The 25,188-nt window shown below is 22.2% G+C and overlaps 7 protein-coding genes across 7 annotated transcripts; 1 reads left to right on the forward strand and 6 right to left on the reverse strand. All coding sequences in view use genetic code 6, as the record gives it.

Moving 5' to 3' along the window:
- Positions 1 to 217: 217 nt before the first annotated feature.
- On the reverse strand, positions 218 to 703 carry TTHERM_00078960 (transmembrane protein, putative; the record flags this gene model as incomplete). Its single annotated transcript, XM_001015737.1, has 1 exon — positions 218 to 703. The coding sequence occupies one exon, from the start codon at positions 701 to 703 to the stop codon at positions 218 to 220; it is 486 nt and encodes a 161-aa protein (XP_001015737.1).
- A 715-nt stretch (positions 704 to 1,418) lies between these two features.
- Positions 1,419 to 5,955, forward strand: TTHERM_00078980 (hypothetical protein; the record flags this gene model as incomplete). Its single annotated transcript, XM_001015739.3, has 12 exons — positions 1,419 to 1,553; positions 1,690 to 1,812; positions 1,922 to 2,591; positions 2,653 to 2,937; positions 2,995 to 3,248; positions 3,310 to 3,504; positions 3,557 to 3,981; positions 4,033 to 4,223; positions 4,278 to 4,423; positions 4,936 to 5,400; positions 5,461 to 5,610; positions 5,665 to 5,955. 12 exons carry the CDS (start codon positions 1,419 to 1,421, stop codon positions 5,953 to 5,955), a joined length of 3,330 nt encoding a protein of 1,109 aa, XP_001015739.3.
- A 616-nt stretch (positions 5,956 to 6,571) lies between these two features.
- On the reverse strand, positions 6,572 to 10,375 carry TTHERM_00078990 (fibronectin type III domain protein; the record flags this gene model as incomplete). The annotated part of the gene is made up of 7 exons (XM_001015740.2): positions 6,572 to 6,831; positions 6,894 to 7,270; positions 7,329 to 7,413; positions 7,533 to 7,596; positions 7,657 to 7,906; positions 7,960 to 8,929; positions 8,992 to 10,375. 7 exons carry the CDS (start codon positions 10,373 to 10,375, stop codon positions 6,572 to 6,574), a joined length of 3,390 nt encoding a protein of 1,129 aa, XP_001015740.2.
- A 1,438-nt stretch (positions 10,376 to 11,813) lies between these two features.
- On the reverse strand, positions 11,814 to 13,691 carry TTHERM_00079000 (importin subunit alpha, putative; the record flags this gene model as incomplete). The annotated part of the gene is made up of 5 exons (XM_001015741.1): positions 11,814 to 12,359; positions 12,421 to 12,669; positions 12,726 to 12,911; positions 12,994 to 13,335; positions 13,470 to 13,691. 5 exons carry the CDS (start codon positions 13,689 to 13,691, stop codon positions 11,814 to 11,816), a joined length of 1,545 nt encoding a protein of 514 aa, XP_001015741.1.
- Positions 13,692 to 14,785: 1,094 nt separating this feature from the next.
- Positions 14,786 to 18,170, reverse strand: TTHERM_00079010 (zinc carboxypeptidase family protein; the record flags this gene model as incomplete). Its single annotated transcript, XM_001015742.2, has 15 exons — positions 14,786 to 14,847; positions 14,890 to 14,987; positions 15,204 to 15,454; positions 15,516 to 15,731; positions 15,792 to 15,930; positions 15,990 to 16,160; positions 16,216 to 16,360; positions 16,434 to 16,541; positions 16,701 to 16,900; positions 16,962 to 17,086; positions 17,271 to 17,463; positions 17,527 to 17,577; positions 17,637 to 17,713; positions 17,781 to 17,971; positions 18,068 to 18,170. The coding sequence occupies 15 exons, from the start codon at positions 18,168 to 18,170 to the stop codon at positions 14,786 to 14,788; spliced, it is 2,130 nt and encodes a 709-aa protein (XP_001015742.2).
- Positions 18,171 to 22,661: 4,491 nt separating this feature from the next.
- Positions 22,662 to 23,561, reverse strand: TTHERM_000079019 (transmembrane protein, putative; the record flags this gene model as incomplete). The annotated part of the gene is made up of 2 exons (XM_012797572.1): positions 22,662 to 22,888; positions 23,390 to 23,561. The coding sequence occupies 2 exons, from the start codon at positions 23,559 to 23,561 to the stop codon at positions 22,662 to 22,664; spliced, it is 399 nt and encodes a 132-aa protein (XP_012653026.1).
- Positions 23,562 to 24,620: 1,059 nt separating this feature from the next.
- On the reverse strand, positions 24,621 to 25,154 carry TTHERM_00079020 (hypothetical protein; the record flags this gene model as incomplete). Its single annotated transcript, XM_001015743.1, has 1 exon — positions 24,621 to 25,154. One exon carries the CDS (start codon positions 25,152 to 25,154, stop codon positions 24,621 to 24,623), a length of 534 nt encoding a protein of 177 aa, XP_001015743.1.
- Between the last annotated feature and the right edge of the window lie 34 nt (positions 25,155 to 25,188).

The raw sequence follows: 25,188 nt of genomic DNA on the forward strand, positions 1-25,188 counted from the left end.
TAAAGTTTAACAAATAAAAAATGTAAGAAATGACTATGTTGATAGATATATTCAATAAATTATTATATTACTTAAAATATGTATTAATGTTTGCATGTATCTTTCAACTATTTATAAAGTTATTTTTTTAAAAATATTAGTTTATATCTTTTATCACTACTCACTCAATTAGTTATAAGAAGAATTTGTGGTTTCGTTGATAATTTATTGAAAATTTTCATTTTTTCTTTTTAAAGTTGTCAATTTTTGCAGTTCTAATTAATGTATCTACTTTTTTGATATGTTCATACATCTCTTTCACAATTATGAATTTCAAAGGCTCATTACTCTTATTAATTTCATATTTCTTTTTAGAAGCAAACTATATTATGTAAGATGCTTTTGGTAGTATAAATTTTACAGCAATTGCTAATACAAATGAACATAAATAAACGAAGGCATCTTAGTATCTATGGAATCTACCTAACGACGAAAGATAAAATAAACCTATAAATAAACATGCCACTACTGGATAGTAGATCAACCTATTAGGCTATCCAATAACTCTAATTTCATCATATAAAGCCCACTAATCATGAATATCTAACTTTTTAAGATACTCATTCATATCATTTAAGCATTTTTGCTCTATATCATTTTGATCATAAGGTTTTTTATCCTCTTTTTCATTTATTTTAGAAACTATCTTTCCGTCTAAACTCATTTGTTAATTCTACAATATTACTTTTTTAAGCTACTCTTAAATATTTGGATTATTTCAATTGATTAAAATTAAATATCTTAAAAATTTTTAATTATCACCAAAAATCTTAATCATCAAATGCTATTTAATAAGACGATAAAAAGACTAATTTAAATTTAATTTTTGTCAAAAGTTAATTTTTAATAAGAAAAAAAACAATTAAAATAGATAAATTTCATATTTTATATTTTATTAAAAAATGTTTTTTATTTTTACTACAATTTACATTTATCCAAAAATAAATTTAAAACTAAAATCTATTTAAATCAGTTATAGCTGATTAAATAAATAAACTTCACTTTTTAAATTATCAAAATTAGTTATTTTTGACATTATTAATTTGCTTTTATTTGGCTTTACTTTTTATTTTGAATAAAATTAGAAAAAAATTATTGTAAATAATATTTTTATAAATATTAAAATAAATAAAAATAATTTCTAATTCAATGATGCAATTTAGTTGATTATGAATTATTTATTTAATTACTAATTTATTGTTATTTCTTACTTACTTACTGGCTTTAAGAGATTTAATATGCATTATATGGAAATCAAATGATAATTAATTTATCTTAAAAAGATATTTAAAAATTTTATTATTAGAATTTGTTCACATTATTTTCGATCTTTGATTTTATTTGATATTGATTTTGATCAAATTTTTTAAACTGTTGAAATGAGTTCAGAATAAGAGTTAAATAAATTAATAGCTTAGTTTTTAAAAGAGGATTAAGAGTAATTTTCATCGGAAACTTTTGATTCAACTAGATTCTTAGTTTCCATTTTGATTGATCCCACTAAAAAGTCCTAAGTAATTATTCTATTGCTTGTTTTTAATTTGAAAATAGATTACATATTATGTCAAATCGGCTTCATCTTTTCGAATATTTCTACTTTACAAATTTATTATAAATTAAAGATATTTTATCAGTTTTTTAAATATTTAGTTGGAGGAGATGTTTAATAGATTTATTGATAAAGAAAATGAGTGTGAAAACCTAATAACACAAATCATCAATTTAAAACATGAGCAATTTAATAAATTGATGAGCAAACCAGATTATTATGGAGTAAATAAATTCACTTTGAATGAAATAGATTTTATTTAACAATAAGAAAGAAAAACAAATATATTATCTTTTGAATAAAAAATGAAATCTTAAAAAAAAATAATAAAAGGAATAATACGAAAAAGTGCGTTCAGTTACAAGTTAATCAAGGAGAATGATTCTAAAATCAAAAGAATACCTTGAAAAGAAGAAAATAGATATGAATACTTATTATATGAACTAAATATATGTTAAAAAAGTTAATGAAGCTCTAGAAATGGTAGAATCTTACTAGCATCTAATTGTGATGATAGATAACTTTATTAAAGCTGATTCATTTTATGAAGCATGCACTCATTTCCAAGAAGCAAGAAATATACTATATTCCTTTGATGATTAGTAAAGATAGACTGTTTTGATCAAATAAATGAAAGAGTAAGACAAACAAAAAGATGAAGAAATCTATAAAATACTTAAGAGACAATTATCTTTTTATTCTTTCTATTACAATGAACCTCTACTCATAAACGATCATGACGACGATGTGAAAGCTAAACAAAGTTTTGCACTTGAAAGACTCTCAATCGTTTAATTGGATATAACGACAACATTTTAAAATTCAAAGGAATTCGAAGTATTTCTAAAAGATAATTTCAACATAGATTTATCAAAATATAAATCATTCCAGAATAAGATGAACTAAATTATTGAAATTCTAGATGAAAAAATTTACGATTTAGATAATGACTACGAACAGTTTTTCGGTTAGCTTAATCATGAGAATCTTATGAATTATTTACGTAAGATTCATCTAAATACTACTTAAACCAAGCTATTTAAAAAAAAAATTTTAAATGATAGGCGATTTCTGCATGAAGTTTGACGATTTTGATAGAATGGCTTAAGTTTGGGATGAAATAGGAGAGGATTTAGATCTTCTTGTGCCTAGTTGTCAGAAGAGTGATTTAATTAATTTAATGATGCTACTGCATTCTTCTAAAATTGTTTAAAAGACTTAAATTCTCTTAGAAGAATACTATACTCATCTAACTGAAGACATCAACACTTGTTTTTGGTTGCTGAAATTATTTTTTTTATCAAAATAAATTGATTTAAAGAAAGCTCACTTCAAGTTTACAAGCACAGGTATTAACTAGATTATTGATATTTTCATTCATAATAATAATAAAATCTATTTTATAGGCATTGAATACTTTTAGAAGTGCAATTTTATAGATCCCTTTAACATAGAAACATTCCACTAGTTTACTAAATTAATCATTTGTTTTAGTGCTATTATTATCAGAAAGTAAATTCTCTTAAGGAAGGCAATCCGTAAACTAGATCTAGAGACTGAATCTAACGTTAGATCTGTCTCTCATATATTGGTTGTACTTATTTCGTAAATTGAAATGTGCTTACATACATTCTTAATTAGACCATTTGATTAGCAAACAGTAAAATTCATGAAATGAAAGTTTAAATTTGGATTTAATTTTATTGTTGTTATTATTGTAGAATGAATATAACAATGAAAGCACACACCTAAATCTCCTAGTCCAAGAATAAATTAAAGATGCAGTGAATCCAAGCATGATCAACTTGCCTTTTTTAATTGGAATGATAAGAGATTCCTTTAATGTTATTATTGAAAAATTGGTAGAGGTTATCTCAAAAGATTAAATGTAAGATGAGGAAGAAACACAAGATTTCGTAATAAACTAATGAAATTTACATATTTAATTTATCTTTAAAATATTAATAGGAAATTAATTAGAAAAGTGTTATAGAAAGCTGGCTGTAAGCTGATTTGAAAAAATTCTATCAATTTTCATTTTAATTTTATAAAGATTCTATTTGTTAAATATTTGGTTACGACGATAAAAATAAGAATGGCAAAGTAAATCCTGAATACTTAATTATGGAAACAGCCTAGATTTATAACTAGCAAAACGAGTAAGTCTAAAGAAGTTCGAAATAATATGATGTGGTAATTTAGAAGATGCTTGTGAAGCATGAGCAATCTTTAATATCACTTTACACTTCTTCTAAATTTTTGTTCCCCTAAATTCCAATCTGTCTTAAAAATATTAAACAATGGTATTCTTTATACAAGATATCTCCTACGAAATTAGAATTCAGTGAAGCTATTAATGTGATCAACTACTAGCTTCATATAGTGATATAATAGTAAAATAATTTATATTTTTATTAGTATGTTATTCTTCTATTTATTTATAGATCGAACTCAAAATTAAGTCAACTCTTCTCTGGGACATATGTAGACACATTCCTAAAAACCCATTAAAAGCTAATATTCTCGAATCCAGGGTACATAAAATGGATGACAATAAAATTCTAAAAATTGAAATTAACTCCTAGCAATTTCGGAGAAGTTATTTCTATGAGAGATTATGAAGTTATGCTAAAATGTAAACAAAATTTAAATAAAAAAGTTTAAATAAAAAAATTAATTTTAAATTTAGAGATGTATTTAAAATACTTCCTCAAAGATGATGTCCAAATAGATGAAGATTTTTTATTCAACAAATAATTCAGTGTGAGCTATGTAGCAACTCTTCTTGTTACTCTGGAATTATATATTAATTAAATTAACAAGTTCTTTGAAGATGTAAGTTTTTTTATTGATTTCTTATTATATATATTCCATAGTTCTTTTAATAATTTCATTTTTACATTTTTCTTTGAAATGAAAATATTTTACTGTAAAATTAACAACAAAATAAAATATTGATAAATTAATTTCTTTAATCATTTTTTTAATAAATTTCTTATGAAAAAACATTCTTGCATAATACTATAATATTATTTATTTTAAGATTAAACCTCTTTTCTAAAAATTCTGTTGAATGACATTGTCTTTCTAATAAAATAATATTTTTTTAAAAATAACAACAATAAATTTAATAATGTAATCTCTAATATTCATGGTCCTTTTATTAAAATAAGATATTAATTTTTAAAATTTTAACTTTTCTACCTAATTTCTTAAATTGTTGATGAGTTTCCATAATATTTCACAAAATTACCATAAATTACTTATTTTGAATAAAATTAATTTTTTTATAAATCTCTTATAATCTATCAATCAATCTTTTCATAATTAATAATTAAATTAAATAGTTTTTAGAAAGAGAATATCTAGAAAAATTGAAAGACCAGATGTAATATTAGTCTTAAGAAAGTTAGATTTAGTAGGCAGGTGGGAGCTAGATGCAAGGAGCCTTATAATTCTAGCAATTAATGCAGAAAATAAAATTCTTTTAAGAGTATGATAAATAGAATATTAATGTTGATTCATATGCTGACTTGGATATTTTTTAGACTCCTATAAATTAAGAGCTATTAGCTGTTTCTATTCCTAGATTAATAAAATATTTTAAATAGCTACTTTAAATAGCATCTAAATGCTATTTTGCAATTAAATTAGAGTTGCATTTAAAGTTTTTTGCATATATTTTCAAAACTTAAAAAAATATGAATGCAATTTAGAGAGCAAAAGAATTTTCTGCAAATAATATGTAAGATTACTATTAAGAGTTGTATCGTTATTACTCAACCATCTCATAAATACTACCTCCTGAAACAGTAAAGCAAAATAATTTTAATTTTATTGTTGAAATTTATTATTTATTTATTTATTAAAAGCTTGATTTATTGTTTGACGATTACGTATACATGCTCAAGAAAAGTTTAAAGTATAATTACATATCGGATAAGCAGTTTAAATTCTAAAACACAAAAACCTTAATAAAGGATATTAAAATATTGGAAAATGAGCTACTTAAAATACCTTAAGTAAATTAAATAAATATATTTAACTTAATTTAAAAATACTTAATAAAAAAATAGATATAGAAGAACAACAAGAATTTAATTGATTCTATTTTAAAGTTGAAGCAATTCCTTAGTTTAAACATGGTTGAAGAAAATGATTTGCTAGAATACTTAAAATAAAACACATATAAATATTAGTTTAAGCATATTTAAAAGTATTTTAGTATGAGACCATCTAACGACAAAGATGTTATATAGAAAAGATAGGCTCTTTTTGAAGAAGCTAAGAAGTACTTACTTCAAAAATAAGGAGATTAAACCCCAACCGAGAAGAGCTAACTTAATTAATAGTTATAAAAGAATTGAATTTCTTTCATATTACCTCACATACATATTAATTTTTATAAAATGTTGATAAATTATAATTTTTTTTCTTTATTTTAATTAATAAAAAGAAATAATTGCATTTAATTAGTATTTTCTTTTTCATTTTATTTTTGTAAATAATTATTTTTTTAAAAAATTTCAAATCAGTTATCTAATTTAAATTACAAAATACCATTTAACTTTGTTTAAATAATTTATAAAATAGTCATATTATTCTTACTTTATGAAAATTTATTTTGCAAATTTAAATTGGATTAAAACGTTTAAATTGCTTAAGTAATTAAAATAATAATTTTTATTATAAATTGGAAATTTTTTATGATAAACAATTTTTTAAAAATATTTAATTTTTATTTTTATATTTAAAATTGATTTAAAAGTTTAATTAAATTAACACTAGTATTTAAATTTATTATTTTTTATCATAAAATTACAATTTTTAAAAATTTAATCATTTATATATTATTTTAATTAAAATTTGTTAAAATAATTAAGAACCCTACTCATTAATTTTATTTAATATACATATGAGCCTTGAAAGGTCATTACTTAATATAAATATACAATTTTTTATTATAATTTAATTTGCTTAATTTCATTATTCTTCAAAAGTTATTTTTAGTTTTAAGTTGCTTAATGTTGTTTTTTAAGATGTTTTGTTTTGGAATGCTGGGTAAAGTCCTCCTGTAGGTAAGCTATTATAAACCTCTCCAAGTGGTTAACTTGGGGTGTAAATAACCATTATATTTTTATTAAAATCTAATTAGACTTTTATCTTTAGGGTTTCACGATGAAGCCCGTAATTAATTGTGCTACCAACAATACTGAATTTTTTATTTAGTTTATTTGTTACACCTTTTGTATAAATAAATAAATAAAAAGATATATATATTTAATATCATTCAAAATTATTTTACCAACAATTAAACATGCTGTGGTATCTTCTCCGCAGGCATGTGAGGCAACCGAAGCTGTGATATCCCATGAAATTTTACCATAAAAATACGGATAAAGAGTTGTTGCTATTCCAGGTGTGTCATATTAAAGAATTATTTCTTTTTCTTTACGAGTGATTTAGGCACACTCAGAAGGTTCGATTGATTGTAACTCTTAAGTGCACACAGACTAAACATCACTCCATTCACCACTTGTGGTTTCTTCTTCAACTAAATTACTATCACTCTTATGAATTAAATTAGAGTTTTCATTTTTTATTTAATCTTTCATATTTTCAATCTGGTTAGCATCTTTTTTTTTGCTTTAAACAGCACAAACTCTCACCTTATAAGTTGTTCTTAAAAAATAAATAAATTAGATTTATACAAGATTAATCAATAAATAAATTTCTTTACTTTGATTGCAATCCTTCAATTATATATTAAGGAGATGAACCTAAATAAACTTATTTAAATTACTCTTTTCCACCAATCTTCATTCCTAATTAATTTACAAATAATCTCAACTAAAAATACCAACGAATAAATGAAATAAATAAGCTAATAAATAAATAAACATCATTAAAAGTTAATCAAAATAAATAATAACTAAGTAATTACCTATTCCAAACTCTACAGCATACTTAATGTCACCTTAGTAATAAGCTGAATGAGTCCATTAAAGCTAAGGGTTTAAAAAAATTTATTAAGTTTTTATTGATAAATTTTAAAGAGTTAATATTACCATAATTGATTAAGATGTAGAATAGGTTTTTGTAATTATTCTTTTGGCTAAAGGATTTTTTGCTAATTCACTGTATTAAATTAGATCGTGATTAGAAAGCATGTCAGTTATGTCGTGAAGACTCTTAGCCACTGATTTTCCATTTGTAGAGCTTTGATGTGAAGATCTGCTGGCTGACTGCCTGTTGGAGTTTGTGAGTTCAAGTGACTTCTTAGTTACAGAGGGAGACCTCTTTACAGGTGTATTTTGTCTTTTCGTTTTTTTACATAAATTAGTTTCAGATATAATAAAGATTAATTTTACTAATTAGTTTAGGTGTTTGGCTATTGCTAAACTCTTGATCTGCTTGATTCTCTTTAAGTTGAATTTTACTATTCTCTAGCTGAAGATATTGTTGAAGATGAAGATGGCATATTTTTATTTGTTCTATCAGGCACTTTACTTGGTTTACTTGAATTTGAATTTGTAGAGTGGAAGTTTGAATCTGTTGGCGATAATTTTTAAGATAATAGTTGTGAATTTGCTATATTTGATTTTTAATTTTTTGTTGAAAGCTAATCGCTGATATTAACTCCACCTGATATGATTCCACCAGCAGGAGTACTGCCAATATTTTCACAGAAGCTGGAAACTTGGGAAATTCCAAAGTTTCCAATATTTGAAGAAGCAGCCTTTTTAGCTGAATTCTTGCTTTTTTCAGATTCAATTGTTGTAGAAATAATTGACTGGTTATTTGTGAAAGTAGATCCACATTTGGCTGAAACAATTGAGTTAAACTCAATAGAATTTGCTAGCGGGTTAACATTCAAGTTAGAAAAGCTTCCATTACTTTTATTTATTTAACTAGTAATTGTATTTGTTTTTCTAGTTGTTTGCTTAGGAGTGTTTAGTCTGTTACTGTTGCTATTTGTTGAGTTTAAATGATTGCCAGAAGCAGCTTGTTAATTATTATTTAATTAATTTAGACTATTATGGCTGATCATTTAAGATAAAGAAGATGAAGATGATATCTATCCTAAAGTATTTTATATATTATTTTAAGATTTCTCAATATCTGTTTAAATATCTATTTCCTTTTAAGAAGCATTTTGTGAGGAGCTATTGCTATTTTGCGAAGAATGCTTTCCAAATATATTACTTTAAGAATTGCTGTGAGGACTTTTCAAATTATTTTTCCTAAAGGCATCTTGTTTACTAAAATTTGCATTAATTTAATTATTATTGATAGCTTAAGATAAATTAACGTTATTCTTAGAAGGCAAAGTCTATTCATCTTTTTTGAATTTATAAAATATTAAATAATTTTATTTAATTAAAGTTAAATTAATTTTTTACCTTTGAAACCCTTAAGTGATAGAGATAAAAATAAAATTTTGGCCTCCTCAATCTAATTTATTTCAACAGGTGAAATTTACCCTTATAAATTAGCAGAAGCTGAGTACAAATCAGAAAGTTATGTGAATTAGTTTATTGGTTTTTTTTAATCGAAGTTGAGTGTTTCTTTATATTTATTTGTGAAAAAAGGGAGTGACCCAAGCAGATCAAACTTGTAATATTCTTCAGAATTAATAGCAGCATACATCAAATCACTCAAATTTGTGTACTGTTCAATTTTATTGAGTACTTCTTTCATGTAATCTTAAACTTAGAGCTATTTTTGAGAGATATTATTGTCAACTTAGCGTAGAATTTAATCCTCCTTTGCTTTTAATAGCATAATCAGATCTGAAATTTAACTTTAAATATGCTTTTTAGCATTTTGCTTTACTTAATTTAATTATTAAATGACAGATTAGAGAGTATCAGCTTCGCTTCTTAGCATGTTTTTTTAAAGTTGCAAATTCTCTACATTCAAAAATAAATTATGAATGAAATCTCTATGAGCAATATCCACATTTATAATGTTTCCTGAGCATATGTTCAAGTGCTTATTAGAGCATGAATCACATAATATTTCAAAGTCTTTGCTACAAATTTTTTTGTAATTTTCATTAATGTGGATCTTACATTTATTCGTTTTAGTATTATTTAAGCCAGATTCATGGGATAAACTAATATTAGACGAATTAAAAATAGAGTCATTATTATTACCACTATTGCTATTGTGCTTTAACTCAAATTGTTTCTATCTATTAACTACTTGCTATTAAAAGTATGTAGCAGGAATTTTTTGTATTGAGTGCTTTAAATAATCTCCGACAGAGTGAATAATATCACAGCATGCTTCGCATAAATACTAACTCAAATTTACATTAACCAATTAACTATAATCTTAAAATAATACTCTATTTGAACTTTAGTTCATCTTTTCTCTGCTAAAAGAACTTTTGTTACATGTTTCACAAACACAAACTGTTTTGATATTCTCAGAGCATCTTCCACAGTTAATTTTTACTTAAAATTTTTAGTTTTGAATATCTGTTTAAGACAAATCTGAAGATGTATCCAAAGTCTTTGTCCCTGGCCAATTATTTATTACTTTTGATTATTAAACTGATTCTATTAACATTCCTAAATATGAATTCTTTTTCAATTTATTATTTTTAACTTCTAAAATGCAGTTTTAGCAGTCAAATATGCGTTCGAATATCCCTTCCTCTGAAGTTACTAATAAAGATTCTACACACGCTCTACATATTACTTTACCACAACATCCTGTATGCTAAAAAGTATCTTCATTAAGCTATAATCCACATCTTATGCAATCAAACAAAGCCATTGAAATCTAATTAATTTATTGTAATTTTTCTTGTTTGAAAATATTTTTATGAAGTTATGCTAAAAAATAATTATATATCTTGATAAGATTATCCTACTTTAAATATTAAACAACTAACTATTCTATTTTAAGTTTTTATGCTTATATATAGAATTATACTTGCTATCTACTTTTATCTTTTACTTTCTAAGTTTTTTTAGAATCTAGCTAAAGTTCAAAATGTTTTGATTAAATTTTTAAAAGTTAATTTCTTTCTGGTAATCTTTTTTCCGACTTAAGATGCTATTAATATTTGAAGAAATTTTGTCAAAAAAAAATCAATATTTATGCAAAAAAAAATTATACTATAAATTTAGGATTATCAATTTAAATTTTAGTGCAAATTAGTAAATTATGTAAGAATATCATTTGTATTTATCAAAAATATAATTAATTCATTCAATAACTTATTTGAAATTAGTTATTAACGAATATATTTTAAAACTCTATACTTTTAAATAATATTCTAAATTTTATTTAAATTAGCTCAATTTAATTTATTTCATTCCAGCCAAAATATTTCAATTTGTCAAACAAAATTTAAATAAAATAAAATATCAAACAAGCAAGCATTTCATAATTTTTTCAAAATTTTTCAAATTTCTAAAAAAATCTACATTAATTATATGATATAATTAAAACTTAATTTCTAATCCAAAGCTCAAAACACACAAAATAAATAAATAATATATAAAAATGGATTTTTTTATAATTTAAATGTGTATGAATGAATTTAATTTATTAAAAAAATGACATTTTTAATTTCACTAATTTAAAAAAATTTTTGTTTGTATAAAATATTTAAATAATAAATAATTTTTTTTATTTAAATTTGAGATAATTTATATAGTTTAAATAAGGAGATTATATGGGGAAATAAAATTAAAAAAAATATTTTATTAGGAATATAATTTTTTTTTTTCACTAGCCAGATATAATATCGATGCTGGTGCACATGTAATCTCTTTAGTTAATCATATATAATATTTTTATAAAATTGACCCTTAAAAAATATTTACTTTTATGTAATAATTTTGAATTTCAAAATTATATTTCATTAAATTTAAATTAATACAAGCAAAATAAATTATCAACAGAAATTAAATTAAAAAATTACAAAATTATTAAATATGCCAAAACTAACAATTTAAGTGAAGATAATTAGAAAATTTTATAATTCAGCACAGCCTATAAATAAATAAAAGATAGATGATAAATAATCAATCTTACATAAGAAATAATAAATTTATTGTATTAATTTATTTAATATTTTTTATTTAATATTTTAAAACTAATATTTTTATAATTAAATTGAAATTATATTTGTCTTTTTATTTTACTTTTTTATATATCAATTGTTTTTTTAACTAATCAAAAGATAGATCAATATCTTACTTACTCACTCACTAGATTCCTCAAAATCAAAGAAATCATTGATAAGTTTAACTATTTTGTTGTAAACAAGATCACTTGAATGAATTTGAAGGTTTTAAATGATTTCAATAAGACCAGTGTTAGAGAGTTAATTGAAGACCAGACTTTCTTGTTATTCTCCATCTAATTAGTTTTCTCTATCAAAAGTTAATAAAATATTGAGAATATCTATGCACTTTATAATTAGATATTCATTGTTTTCTTCTTTTAAAACATTATACAAAACTTATATAAAATCTTTTTTAATAAGATTTGATATTTGTTCTTTTGTTGCCTTTTCTAGAGCATTAAATAAGCCTTGTAAAAGAACGCTTTTTACTTCTAAAGTATCAATAACTATCAAAGTAAGGATTTTATTTAATAAAGCACTGTAATTAAATATTTCGTCGATATCTTATTGGCTGCATGAGAGAATATTGCTAATCACCCATCCTGCTCTCTTTCTAATACTTTTTTCTTTAGTTTCTAAGCAAATTACTAAACTTTAATTAAATCCTTTCTCTAAAATAACCTATTTTAATAAAATTAATTTTCAATAATTATGCATTAAATTAGTTTGATTGATTGGTTACTCTAGCAAAAGATTCATTAAGATGAATTAAATTTCCAACACACTCTAAAATAGATTCCAAATAGTAATGATTGTGAGTTGCAAAAATCAAAAAAATGAGATTCATTAACTTGCTGTTAAATTATGTTCTAAGAATCTGAGCATTTTTTTCTTCCTTTGCAATATTGTTGATAATTCTGATCAAATTAAAAATAATTTCATCATTTTTAATATCTGAGAATTCATTTATTGTTGATAAAATTAATTGCACCTAAAATTTTAAATGTTAATTAATTTAATGAATATAAAAAATAAATAAACTTTTACGCTTTTTTCATCCATAGTTTTAATTTAATCTGTAATATTTAAGTAGGTGTAGCTAATTTAACAAATAATTTCTTCATTAAATTTCTTCTACTCAAGGATGCTTGTGATTTTTCCTATCACATTAGCTTCATATATGATCTAAGTATAATTTGGGTCACCTGCTAAATTACTTAAACACCAAAAAGCCTAATTAATTAATTAATTTCCGCAAAAAAAAGATATTAATTTAAAGCTTACTAAAAATTAATATTTTGAAAAATTTAATTACTGCATTTATGGACTCTATCTTTTCAGCATCTAAAAGCATTAAAAGATTTTGAATAAGCTCCTTTGGCAAGTTTTCATATTTTTAAAGGTTAAAAGATGGTTCGCAAGATAAATTAGCTAAAATCCAGCACACATCTATTTAAAGCTAATTATATTATCTAAATCCAGGACCTACTAACACGCAGAGATACTTAACTACATCTGTGTTTAGCAAATATCTTTAACTTCTTTATTCTTAAGAGAGTTCTTTCATTTTACTTATAGATAGTTGCAATTACTCTAAATTTGATTCTTTTTCTGCCTTGTAAAATATTTACAAACTCTCTTGACATTATTCTTCACACTATTTAAATAAAAAATTTATTTCACTTATATATATTGAGTAAGATAATCAGTCATTAATTAATAAATTAATTTATTTTGGTAAAAAGCACATCAAAATGCTAAATAAAAAGTTTTATATCAGTGAAAGCTTACTTTTTAGATAGCATTCTGCTTAAAGACTCTAATACGCTTCTACTAGAGGGCGCTATTCGTTTTTGATTTCCTTATATCTTCACGAAAGTCTTCCTTTTTATAAGAAATCATCTTTCTAACATCATCATTTTCTTCCTTCGAAAGAGAAGTACTACCAAAAATAGAATTTGGGTTGATATTGCTGTTAATAATAGAGCTAGTAGGATTTTCCAAAGTTGTCATTCTTAATAATTCTAAAATTTTAATAATTTAACTGCTTAATATGTTTTTACTAATTAACTAAAACTAAGTAAATTGCTATCCTTCTTAGCTTTTGAAAAGATTATTTAATTAATACAAAAATTAATATTTATTAATTTAAATTGTGTAGAATTTTAATGCTATGGTTAACTTGATCAAAAAACAGCTACTAATTAAAATCTAAAGCAAGGCAAGTCCATATCAAAGTCTAAGCAAAAATTAGCTCAAAAATATTAAATTTGGCAAGATTAATTTATTTTTTTTTAATTTATGCATATTAATTATATGACAAAATTGATATGAGCCTAAAAGAATATTAATATTTTCATTCTTTTGAATTCTAAGATAAGAATAATTATTCAATCAATCAAGATCATAATTAAAACATATCACTTCTTATCTATTTCCATTTTTTAGTTATTCATAATATTTTTTATTAAAATCAGCAAATAATAATTTTGTAAAAAAGTATTTAGAATAATTTAATTCTTTATTTATTGAAAATAAACTTCATATTATATATTGAAATTACATTTTCTTTTCATTGAATAAATAATTTATTTATTTATCAGTCTTTATTATTTTATATGTTTTTTAATATTATTTTTATATTAAAATTGTCTTAATATTTTAAAAAGAAAATTTATTTAATTGAATATATATTTAATATTAAGGCTTTTCTATTCTTAAAAAATATAATAGATAAAAATTTATATTTAATAATATCAAACAAAATTAATTGATTTAAAAACTTTTAACCATTTTATTTTTAATTAATAATTAAATATTTACAAATTCAAATAATTTATATTTAAATTGAATTATTTTATTTGTGATTTATAAAAAAAAGTTGATTAATTCAAATAATTTATAGTTAAATTAAGATTGATTTTTTTACATTGCAAAAATATATTTAAATATCAAAATATTTGGCTTAAAATTATTATTTAAATTTTACATATTTTATTTATTATATTCAATTAATTCTTATATTTTAGAGTCTATTCTAAATAAATTCATGATTTTTCTTATAAAAGAAAGGTTAATCTATCTGGTTTTTTAGTTATTATTCTTACTCATTTTTTCTTTTTTGGAACTGATTACGCTTAGTTTCCTGTTTTCTTAGGCTTTTGTTTATCTAAAAATAATTTTATTTAAAAATACTCTAAAGTAAATTTACCATTATTTGTATTTGCATCATTTTAATTTGGTATAGTAGGTTAGCTCTATGCATTATCTTTAGGATCTTCATTAGAATAATCAGAGTCTTCATCACCACTTTAAAAATTAAATAAAATAATAATTGACATAAAAATAAACATTTTTTTATAATTAAAAAAGAATCTTTTTATGTAAAAACAATTTAATTAATTTCATCTTTTTGTTTAAAAGCATTTCACAGATTTGAACAGTAAAATATTTCAATTTAACGAAAAAATCTTTTCGTGAAAAACCTTAAAAATAAATTTTAATAAAAAGTTGCTTTTTAAATACCTGTTTTGATACTTATCACCATCTTTTCTTTCATTCTTTGACATCATCTATTCAATTTCCTCTTGTATCTTCTTTACCTTTAATTACTCAGGCTCAAAGCAATCAATTATAGATTAGCAAAACCCTTGGGCTATTTCTTTATATATGTCAAGGTTGAAGTGGAAATATTCATATTTTCCTAGGTCTGCTCCACAAAACGATATTTCAAGAGTGTAGCAGTTAAGAATATTAAATTCTTTCCAAATTGCAATCTTTTTAAAAGAAATTAATCAATGAGATAAAAATTTTGAATAATTAAAAATAATTAATTACTCTTGCAGAGCCTTCTCTATCTTTCTAGATTTAAAATGAGCAGTCTTTGAATGAGAATACATTACAATTATTTCTCATCAAAAGAGGAAAGACTTGTTCTCTTTTATTTGGATCCTTGCCAGAACAGCCATACATAAATATATTCTTTTTTCTAGAGTGTCCATGGAAATCACAATAGAGCAGAACTTCTTTTTCATCTTTCAGTTTTTTGAGGAGCTTTAAAAAAATTAATAAAATTAAAAATGAGAAAAAGAAAGATCAATTAATTAATTTCACTTGTTTTGTTGAAAGAATAGTAGGATGAAGTTTTTTATTTGGGTCTATATACTGTCTGTTTAAATCTACTCCTGCTAAATTACATCTATAATTACCATTTAGAACACCATCAATATTCAGCATTGGAATAACTTTAAATCTAGTTAATATTAATCAATATTTGATGAATTAAAAATCATTAAATAATTTATATTTTACATAAAATTCTCTCTCAATATTCTTGCTTCATGAGAATTTCCAATTAGAAAATCTATAACATATTCTATTACATAGCTGGCCATACTCTCACCTGGGTGAACTCTGCTAGTTAACATTATTCCTTTCTTCTCTTTTCCATTATTGAAATCACTGATGATTAAAAAGTCACAGCTATAATTTAATTACATAATTAATTTCATTTTTAAAATCTTATTTATAATATTACTTATTTCCTGCTATGGTCTAGCATAAAGTCTTTCTTTTAACTCTGTTTCTCTTAGAAGGATCATTTTCAACTAATCTCAAATATCTGCAAAGCTAACTATATGTGTAAGGATAGCAATGTGCAAAATAAACAGTATCATTATCATCTATTTTAAGTAAATTATTAAAAATAGTTTATTTAGCTATTTATTTTTTATGGCTAAAAGTTAATATTTTTACATTAAAATTTTACAGCAAAAGTTAATGAATAGTAAAATCCTGCATTCTTTCTTTTCATATTATTTTGATAATAACAAATATCATATCCATCTCTATACCATCCATGTTCTTTTATTTATCAAAAGAATAATCAATTAATAATTTAATAAATAATTAATTAATCAATTAGCTAGTTATTCATGAATCAATAAATAAATCAATCTATTAAGCAATGAATAAATCCATGTATTAACCAATCAATCAAGTATGATGAATGATTAAAATTACTTTTAAATTTAGCTTGCTTCTCAGAATACATGAGAGGCTTCATTCCTGAATTATATAAACTGTCTGGCTTCATCATATTTATAATATTGAAGCGATATTCTACGTCTTTACGAGTGTTAGCTACAGAAAAATAATACCACTAAGTATGTCCAGTTGTATAATAATCTGGTTTTAATATCAAATTGTATTCATAATCGCAACTAGATAAAAAAATTTTATTATAAATATTTAAGCATTTTTCTTTATAAAGTTATGAAATACATTTATATAGCTCTTCTTAGATTTCCTGATTCAAACCTAGATTCAAAAACTAAAGTTATATCATCTTATGACTGAGGAATATAGAAAGGTAAAACATCCATTCCATACTTAGATGGCTCTAAATCCTATTATATGAATCAAAAATAGTTTATTGAAGATATTTAATCAATTAAAATGTATTTTAAATATCATAAAATATTCAAATTAATTTATTTATTTATCAACTTTTTTATAAACATGCATTTAAATATATTTATTTGTTAAATTAATTTTCAAAAAATATAAAAAATAAATTAGTGTTTGTTTTACTTTAGTGTACAAACTTTAATCTACACAATCGAATACAACACGATTTATTAATGTATCTGCAAAACATATTCTCTCTATTTCTCTGCGCAAAGATTCTTCTAATATAGTTTGCTTTGGAATATACATTGGCTCAAAGGGCTCAGAAGTAGCTATAAATTCTGGGCTTCTTGGAAGCAAAACAAATTCTGTTCCTCTGTGTTTTAAAATAAATTATAAAAATTATCTTCTAATGAACATAATTTAAATAAATTCTTACGTTTTTAAACCTGGTTCTGGTGGATAAGCAGTTGGTATTGGAGTATTTTCACTAAGTTATTTAAATTGATTTAATGGTAATGATGAGCTAAACGAAATATTAAATTGTACGTTCTATTTAGCATTTCATTTATTTCATTTTGGTCTGGTTTCTTATAAAGCAGCTTATTGATTCCATAGAATTCATCCTTATTTTTAAATAAAAATTATTGAATTCAAACTAACATTTTTTGCCAAATTTTAGTAAATAAATACATTATCACTTATTTGAATTCCCTCTTCCTCATTTCTGTTTGAGCCATTAGGCCTAGTATTAATTACTGTCTTTTTACCGTTATTATTGTTTGCATTTTAGTTATTGTTGTTAGAGTTCTAATCAATATCATTGCAACTTTAAGAAGTAGCCTCACTAGATTTATTTTTATCTTCGATTTCTTCTTCATCATCTTATTAAATATAATTTAAAATAAGCACAATCTATAAAATCAGAATGAATTTATTTTGATATGCAATTTATTTATATCTCTAAATTAATTTTCAACTATTATTGTATTCCTGAGGAATGTTGTCACTTTTATCTTAATCTTCCTCTGGATCTTGCTATTGAATTTCTGTCTCTTTTGCTTCTACTTGATTTAAACTCATTTTTAAACTTGTTGTTTGTTAAACACTTAAAAATTTATAAAAATTGAAAAATTTGTTTTAATTTCTAAAAATAATAACAATTTTTTGTTGGTAAATTTAATAATTAAGATATTGATTTAATAATTAAATTTTGAATGAAAATTTTAAGAATTTAAAAATTTGCAAATGTTCATTCACTATTTCTGATTCAAAATATATTAAATAAATAAATAAACATGTTTTTTTATCTATTTAAACTTCAAAATATTTTATAATTCGGATTGTAGTATTTATAAGTATATTTTTAAAAAAATAATTTTTAAAATAAAAAAAGCTTAATTCAATAAAATAAAATAAAAAATAATTAAAGTGAATTAATTTAAAATGATCAAGAGCAAGCTACAATTATGTTTTTTAAAAATTCTCTTAAGAAGCAAATTTAGTTGCATTAGCTCAAAATCATTTTAGAGAATTGTTTTTTTCTGAAATTCAAATATTTTAATATATAATATTTTATTATTTAAAAGGTTATTTAATTTTAAAAAAAATATGATCACAAATAGTAATAAAAATTAAGTTCTTTTACCTAAAATAATATTTAATCCTTTTCAAAATATAATCTTTTAGATTATAATAGTTTAAATATTAGAGATTTAATTAATTTTTTGTGATTTAAATACATATTTAGCATACCATTTTTTTTTTTATTTAATGATTTTCTATAGTTATAATTGAAAAATAAACATATAAAAAATAATTAATCTTTTCAAAAAAAATATCATCTTTCAAGTTTTTACAATAAAAAAATTATTTTAGAGATTTAATTTATAATGAAATTCAAATAAATATTTAAATACAAATAATTTTATGTGAAAAATTTTTTATAGTTATAATTTAAATTGAATATTTTTAAAAATTTAATTATTTATGTTGAAGCAATTTATTTTTAAATAAAATAACAAAATTCTTTCTTAAATGTAATTTTTCAAGCTTTTAATATTTAAGAAATAATTTTAGAGGATTGGTTTTTTAGAAATTCAAAAATATATTTATTTATATTCACATATTTTTATATTAAAAAGGTTATACTTATTATAATTTAAGAAAGCATTTTATCAAAAATGCAATTAGTGCTGAAGCAATTTTTGATTAAATAAAAAATCAATGTTTTATAAAATTTACCTATCAAGTTTTAATAGTATGTAAAATCAAATATTACATTTTAAATCACTTAAAACTCCTGAATTGCAATTGAAATTCAATGATTTAAATTAGAAATTTTATATATTCAACTTAGCAAATAAATCTAATTCCATAAATAATTAATTATCAAATTAAAAAAGTTTATATGATAAATATTCTTACTTATTTGATGTAACTCAAATCAAAAATTACAAATAGTAAAAATAAAAATAAATTCTATACAGAATTTTTGTTTCATAATAAGCAATTATAAAGTTAAGATGAATGGTGATTTTAGAACTAAAATTGCTCTTCAGGTCTATTTAAAAATTTTTTGATCTAATTTATAGCAATTAAATTTATCATCAAAAATCTATTGAATTTTTGAATTAGAAAATTTTTCTTATCTTTTCAATTAATATAAAATTAACTAAAATATCATATGAATTTTTATGATTAAAATTTTGTTTGCTCATATTAAATTTACTTTTTAAATGTTAAACCAAATAAATTTAAGCCATAATATTAGCAAATTTATTAAATTCTTTACTTTGAATATAACTAAATATGTTATTAGGATTAAATTAAAATCAATTAAAGGATTTAGATTTTAGTTCGAAGGAAAAATTAATTGCCTTTATAGGATTTGGATTTCAAATATAAATTTAATTAAAATTATTGCTTGTTTTTCCTGCTTTTAATAATATGATTACCCATCTAATATTTAAAATATAGGCATATGTAAACTAAAATTTAAATATATTATTGATATTATTAATATTTTTTATTATAAACTCTACATTGAAGTATCAAATAATAAAATTAGCAAGTACTGATAAAAAGATCTTAAAACACTCGCTTTTCTTAAGCTAATGTAGAAAAAGTTAAAAAAGAATTTTCACTTTTATTTTGATTAACTTTACATAAAATAATCAGAATGAAACATAATTTACAGTCTATTTTTTCAAATATTTTTAGATAAAAATTTATTGTACGAGTATAGCCAATAAATAAGAAAAAAATCTATTTTTCTTATGAAACTGAATAGTCAGAAAATTCATCAGAATATTCATTAGAAGTTGAGAAATACAAAATTTTATAATTTTATGGACTGGTAGAAAGCTTACTGTAATCATAGTTTTAGTTAATCAGGAAAATAAATTAGCTCATATACGAAGATATGATAGTTTGATAGTGCTGTTTATGAGTGTAATACTCTGATATAATTTATTGTTTTTGAGAATAAAAATTAAGCTTGTAATAATTTTTTTGTGGTTGTATTTTGAGGATTTATTTTGTCTTTTACTTTTTTAAAGTTAATGAATGAATGACTTAATTACCCTTATTTATTTTAAATATTTAGATGTAAAGTAAATTACTCCGCTTGTGATCTTACTCTTTTTTAAAAGCGAAGATAAAAAAATTCGTTAATCACACTCAGCTCAACTATAGCCAAAAAGCTATTGACCTAAAAGTCTGAGTGATTATGAAAACATAATTTTTAAAAAACTTTTTAGATAAATAAAAAAGTTGTAGAAGAAATTTAGATTATTTTTTAATTTTAATGAAGTAGTTGTTTGTAAGGTTGAAATAGAGAGAAAGAGAAAAAGTTAAAATAAAAGTGTATTTCATCTTATAGCAATAATTGTAAGCTAGAAATGTCTTTTTTAACAGTGGGCAAATACAAAATAAATTTTAACTTACAAAATATTTAAATCTTTGTTATTCTATTAGAAAAGTTATCAGAATTAAAATAGGTAATGATTGGTATGAAATTGATAAAGAAAGCATTACAATAAATACCAATGATTTTGTTATTTATTTTAAATTTGATTTTTTCCTAAGTTCAAATGTAGAGTATTATTGTGGAATATTTTAGAATATATATTAACATTTCATTAATTTTTTTTACTAAAGATTCTTTTATCACTTTTTTTCTTCCATCAAACATAAATATACAATCATTGTTTAAAGAGGGGTCTTTTGAGTCTTCACATATTTTAGAATTTTTCACGAAATTCTGTTTGGTATAAATTTGAGATGGTTGGTTTGCTGTTATAGAAAAGGCTAAAACTGTAATAAATGCAAAAAAAGAGTGTTTAAAACATTTGAAGCAAGATTTTGCTAGTGTAAAGTGAGTATTTATTGAAAGTGAGATGGTTTAGCTTACATCTTGGCATCCACTAATAAATTTTATTTAATTGTTAGCGAATTTATATTTATTTACTGTACCGTATTTAGCATATTGAGAAGAAGAAAGATATTTAATTATGTTTGTTGCTAAGAAAAAAGAAAATTTTTTTAATGGTCAAGTAGCTAAGAATGAGAAATTTGGAGTGTAAATGCAATTATTTGCAATAATAGAAAGATATGGATATAATTAAGACTTATAAATGTAATGGTGGTTGATATTTGAAATATTTTTAGATTTCTTATTATACGTTAGGAGCGAGCATTCTAAACAGTTCTTCTATCCATTAAACAAATAATTATATATATATATTCAAAGGTTAAATTGATTCCACAACTTAATTTCCTATTAAAAAATTAATGATTAATTTATAAGAAGCACCTTTACATTTTATTTTTGATTAGTATTATTCTTTTATAGTGGTGAGGGAGCTTGTCAAACTAGTTCAGTGAATAATTTCGATTATAAATTTCAATGAATAACTAACAACTTATATCTATCTAATTAATTACCTTCTCATATTTATTCTAATCATTTTTTCATATTGTCAGAAATATCTTTAAGTATTTATTTGAGCGTTAAATATTTTTAAACCATTTTCATTCAAATATGAATCAAATATCTAAAGCTATTCTTCTACCTAAAAAATAACATAAAAATATTGAATGGCGCTTAAAGAAGCTATCATTAGATATAAATGGATTCACTTGTAGGAAGTAGGGTGCCTTAATAGGCTTTGGAAAAAAAAGACGAAGTCTGCCATCTTAGTGCAAATTTAAATTTTGTAGATAAAAATCAAAAGTCAAAAATATCTCAAACGGAAAAGTTGATAGTAAGTATTTTTTATTTTATTGGTACAAGAATTAATATCTATGGTTAATATAATTACGTATATGGAAAAGAACGAATAAAAACCACCACTAAATTCAATATTTCAATTAATTATAATGTTTTTATTTCTCTCAACTCATAATATAAGCCTTTCACAAGCACTGATAATATATTTATTAATTAATTAATTATCGAATATTTTAAAAAGCTTTCACCGGGTAACCATGAAATTTTATTAAAATATCTAACATTCTCACTTATTCTATTCATTCATTCACTCACTAATTTACTAAAACATATATATTCTTTCATACATTAAATTTTTATTTGATCATTTTATATTCGGCATCTAATAAGATTATGGTTATAATAATTGCAATCAAATTATTTAGCCACATTTATTTGTCTTAGTTTTTATCAAATCTTTCGATTTATAAATTTAAAGATAAGGAGTTGCAGTCGTAGTTCTTTAGTTAATTATATAGCAATGCCATCAATATTTTTTCTTTATCAAAGGAGATCAATTTATTTTCTTCTTGAATAAAAAAAATACAATTAATCTACATTAATTCTGGTCATATTTTAGAAACCTCTAAAATAAGCCTGAAAATATTAAAAAGTAGGTATGAACGCTCACACATCCAAAAGATAATTTCCAACCAAAATTTTTATTACTGAATTGGCCTACATCTTTTGCTTTGAAAGCGTGCAATAGTATTTAAATGGACTAAAATTTTAATTATTTGTACACTAGAATGCAACAAAAAATATAAGCCAGCCTTACAAAAATAACTTATTTCAATTTGAATGATACAAGAAGAATTACAAATAGAAAATAATTGATAATTATCCATCTACAAAAGTCTTATCTGAATAATATAAAATGAGTTTTTTCGATGGATTTCTAGTCATTTAGTGAAAAAAAGTAACAACTATGAATGATAAAATTAAATATTAGCTTAGAAAACAATTTAGCTTATAGCAAAAGTAATCAATCAGACAAATAATAAATTTAAATCTTCTAAAACAATATTACTTAATATCATCAGGAAGTTTACTTTCTAATTTGATAGTAGGAATTATCTTTCACCAAAAATAATTTGACTTTACTTTATTTCACACTAGATTCTGATGTGCTTTAAGTAAATTAGCTTTTTTAAAGTATCGTATTTTTTATAGAATTATATAATTTATTTAAAGCATAACATTATTTATAGTCAATCTGAGCAGCGCAGGATCATAGGATTTAATCATTTTGAAGTTTATTTTCACCAATTATTATCAATATTTGAGCAAAATTAAGTACACTCGCTATCAAAATATTTAAAAATTTTCCACTAGTGATGACTCAATTTACTAGAAAAACAAAAACAAGAATGCATTGGTATTAGCTTAGATTAGATTTACAGTCTTAAATTTGTGATTATATTAGGAAGCAAAGAGTTATTTAGTTAGTTAGAATGCGAATCTATAAAAGACAAAATTAATGTTATAGTAATTTACTTCCAAAGGCTAAATAAAATATTTATGGCAAATATTTAAACAAAATTCATATGATAATTGGCTTTATTTTTATATATAATAAATAATTAGTTTAATGTTATACATGACTAATTAAAATAGCTAATTAAAGTCTATATACAAATCATTAAAAAATATTATTTTTTGATTTTCAAATTTAGTGGGTTTAATGGGGTGGGGGAAATTCCATCAAATCTTAGTAGAGACTTACTTGGAGGAATAAATTCAGATTAAATTTATCAGCATATATTTATAATTTCACAGGATGTTCAATTCGGAGTCTTGTTAAAATTCAATTTATTAATTAATTAATTATTTTTATTGATAGTTTGTTAGTTAGTTTTTCAAATCAAATCTATTCAAAACAAAATAAATCAAACAATCAATCAATCAATCAAACAAGAAACAAAGAAATAAAATAACAAACTAAATTAATTATTTATAAATAAATTGATTGTAGTGATAATAGTAGGTGATTACATATTTTTCCTTTAATCTAGTGAATAAAAAGAAAGTGGTAAAAATATTGCTTTTACTTCATAGTTTTTATTCTACAAATATTACATGTCTCAATCTAAAAATTTAAAGAGAGTACCTAAGCTATAAATTGTAATAGAGGATTGAATTTATTTGGCTTACATTAATATTCGCTCATCTAGTATAAATAATTAAATTTAACTTTCTCAATTTATATCTAACACGGACATGCATGCGCTCTACTTTTTATAATTTATTTATTACCCTTTTCAATGCGATATTGACTTCTAATTACTGCAAAATTCAAACTTGGTGACAAAATTCATAAGAACGGAAAGAAAGTGCTATTTTAAATCATCAAACCACTCTACTAAGCTAGAATGATAAAAAAATTTATTTTTTGTTCTAATTTATTCAATTTGTGAGCTACTTTATTTTTTTATTTTGTAGGATAAATTTAGAGTAGTGTTTTTAATTACTCTGCATTTAATGGCAAGCCTAAAATTTAGAATTGTCCAGCGTTAAAAAATAGGATTTTTGACTTCAATTAATTTGGTAGGAGTTTTTTAAAAATAGTGAATTTAGAAAGTCATTTTGTTTGCGTCACTTTATTTAACTTCTTGATGATTTATTTTGGGGAAATTAAATTAAATTTAATAAATAAATACTCCAAATTGCATATATTCTCTCTCTGCACTATTATTTGATTATAGCTAATCAAATTTTCCCAAAAGATACTTGCATTAGAGGTATTTTACTGAATTAAATTAATTGTTCCTTTAATAAGTTAATTTGGTTGGCATTACTATTTGACAAGAAAATCAATTACCAACAAAA

Source organism: Tetrahymena thermophila, assembly GCF_000189635.1.
Source record: "Tetrahymena thermophila SB210 genomic scaffold scf_8254650, whole genome shotgun sequence".
NCBI lineage: Eukaryota > Ciliophora > Oligohymenophorea > Hymenostomatida > Tetrahymenidae > Tetrahymena > Tetrahymena thermophila.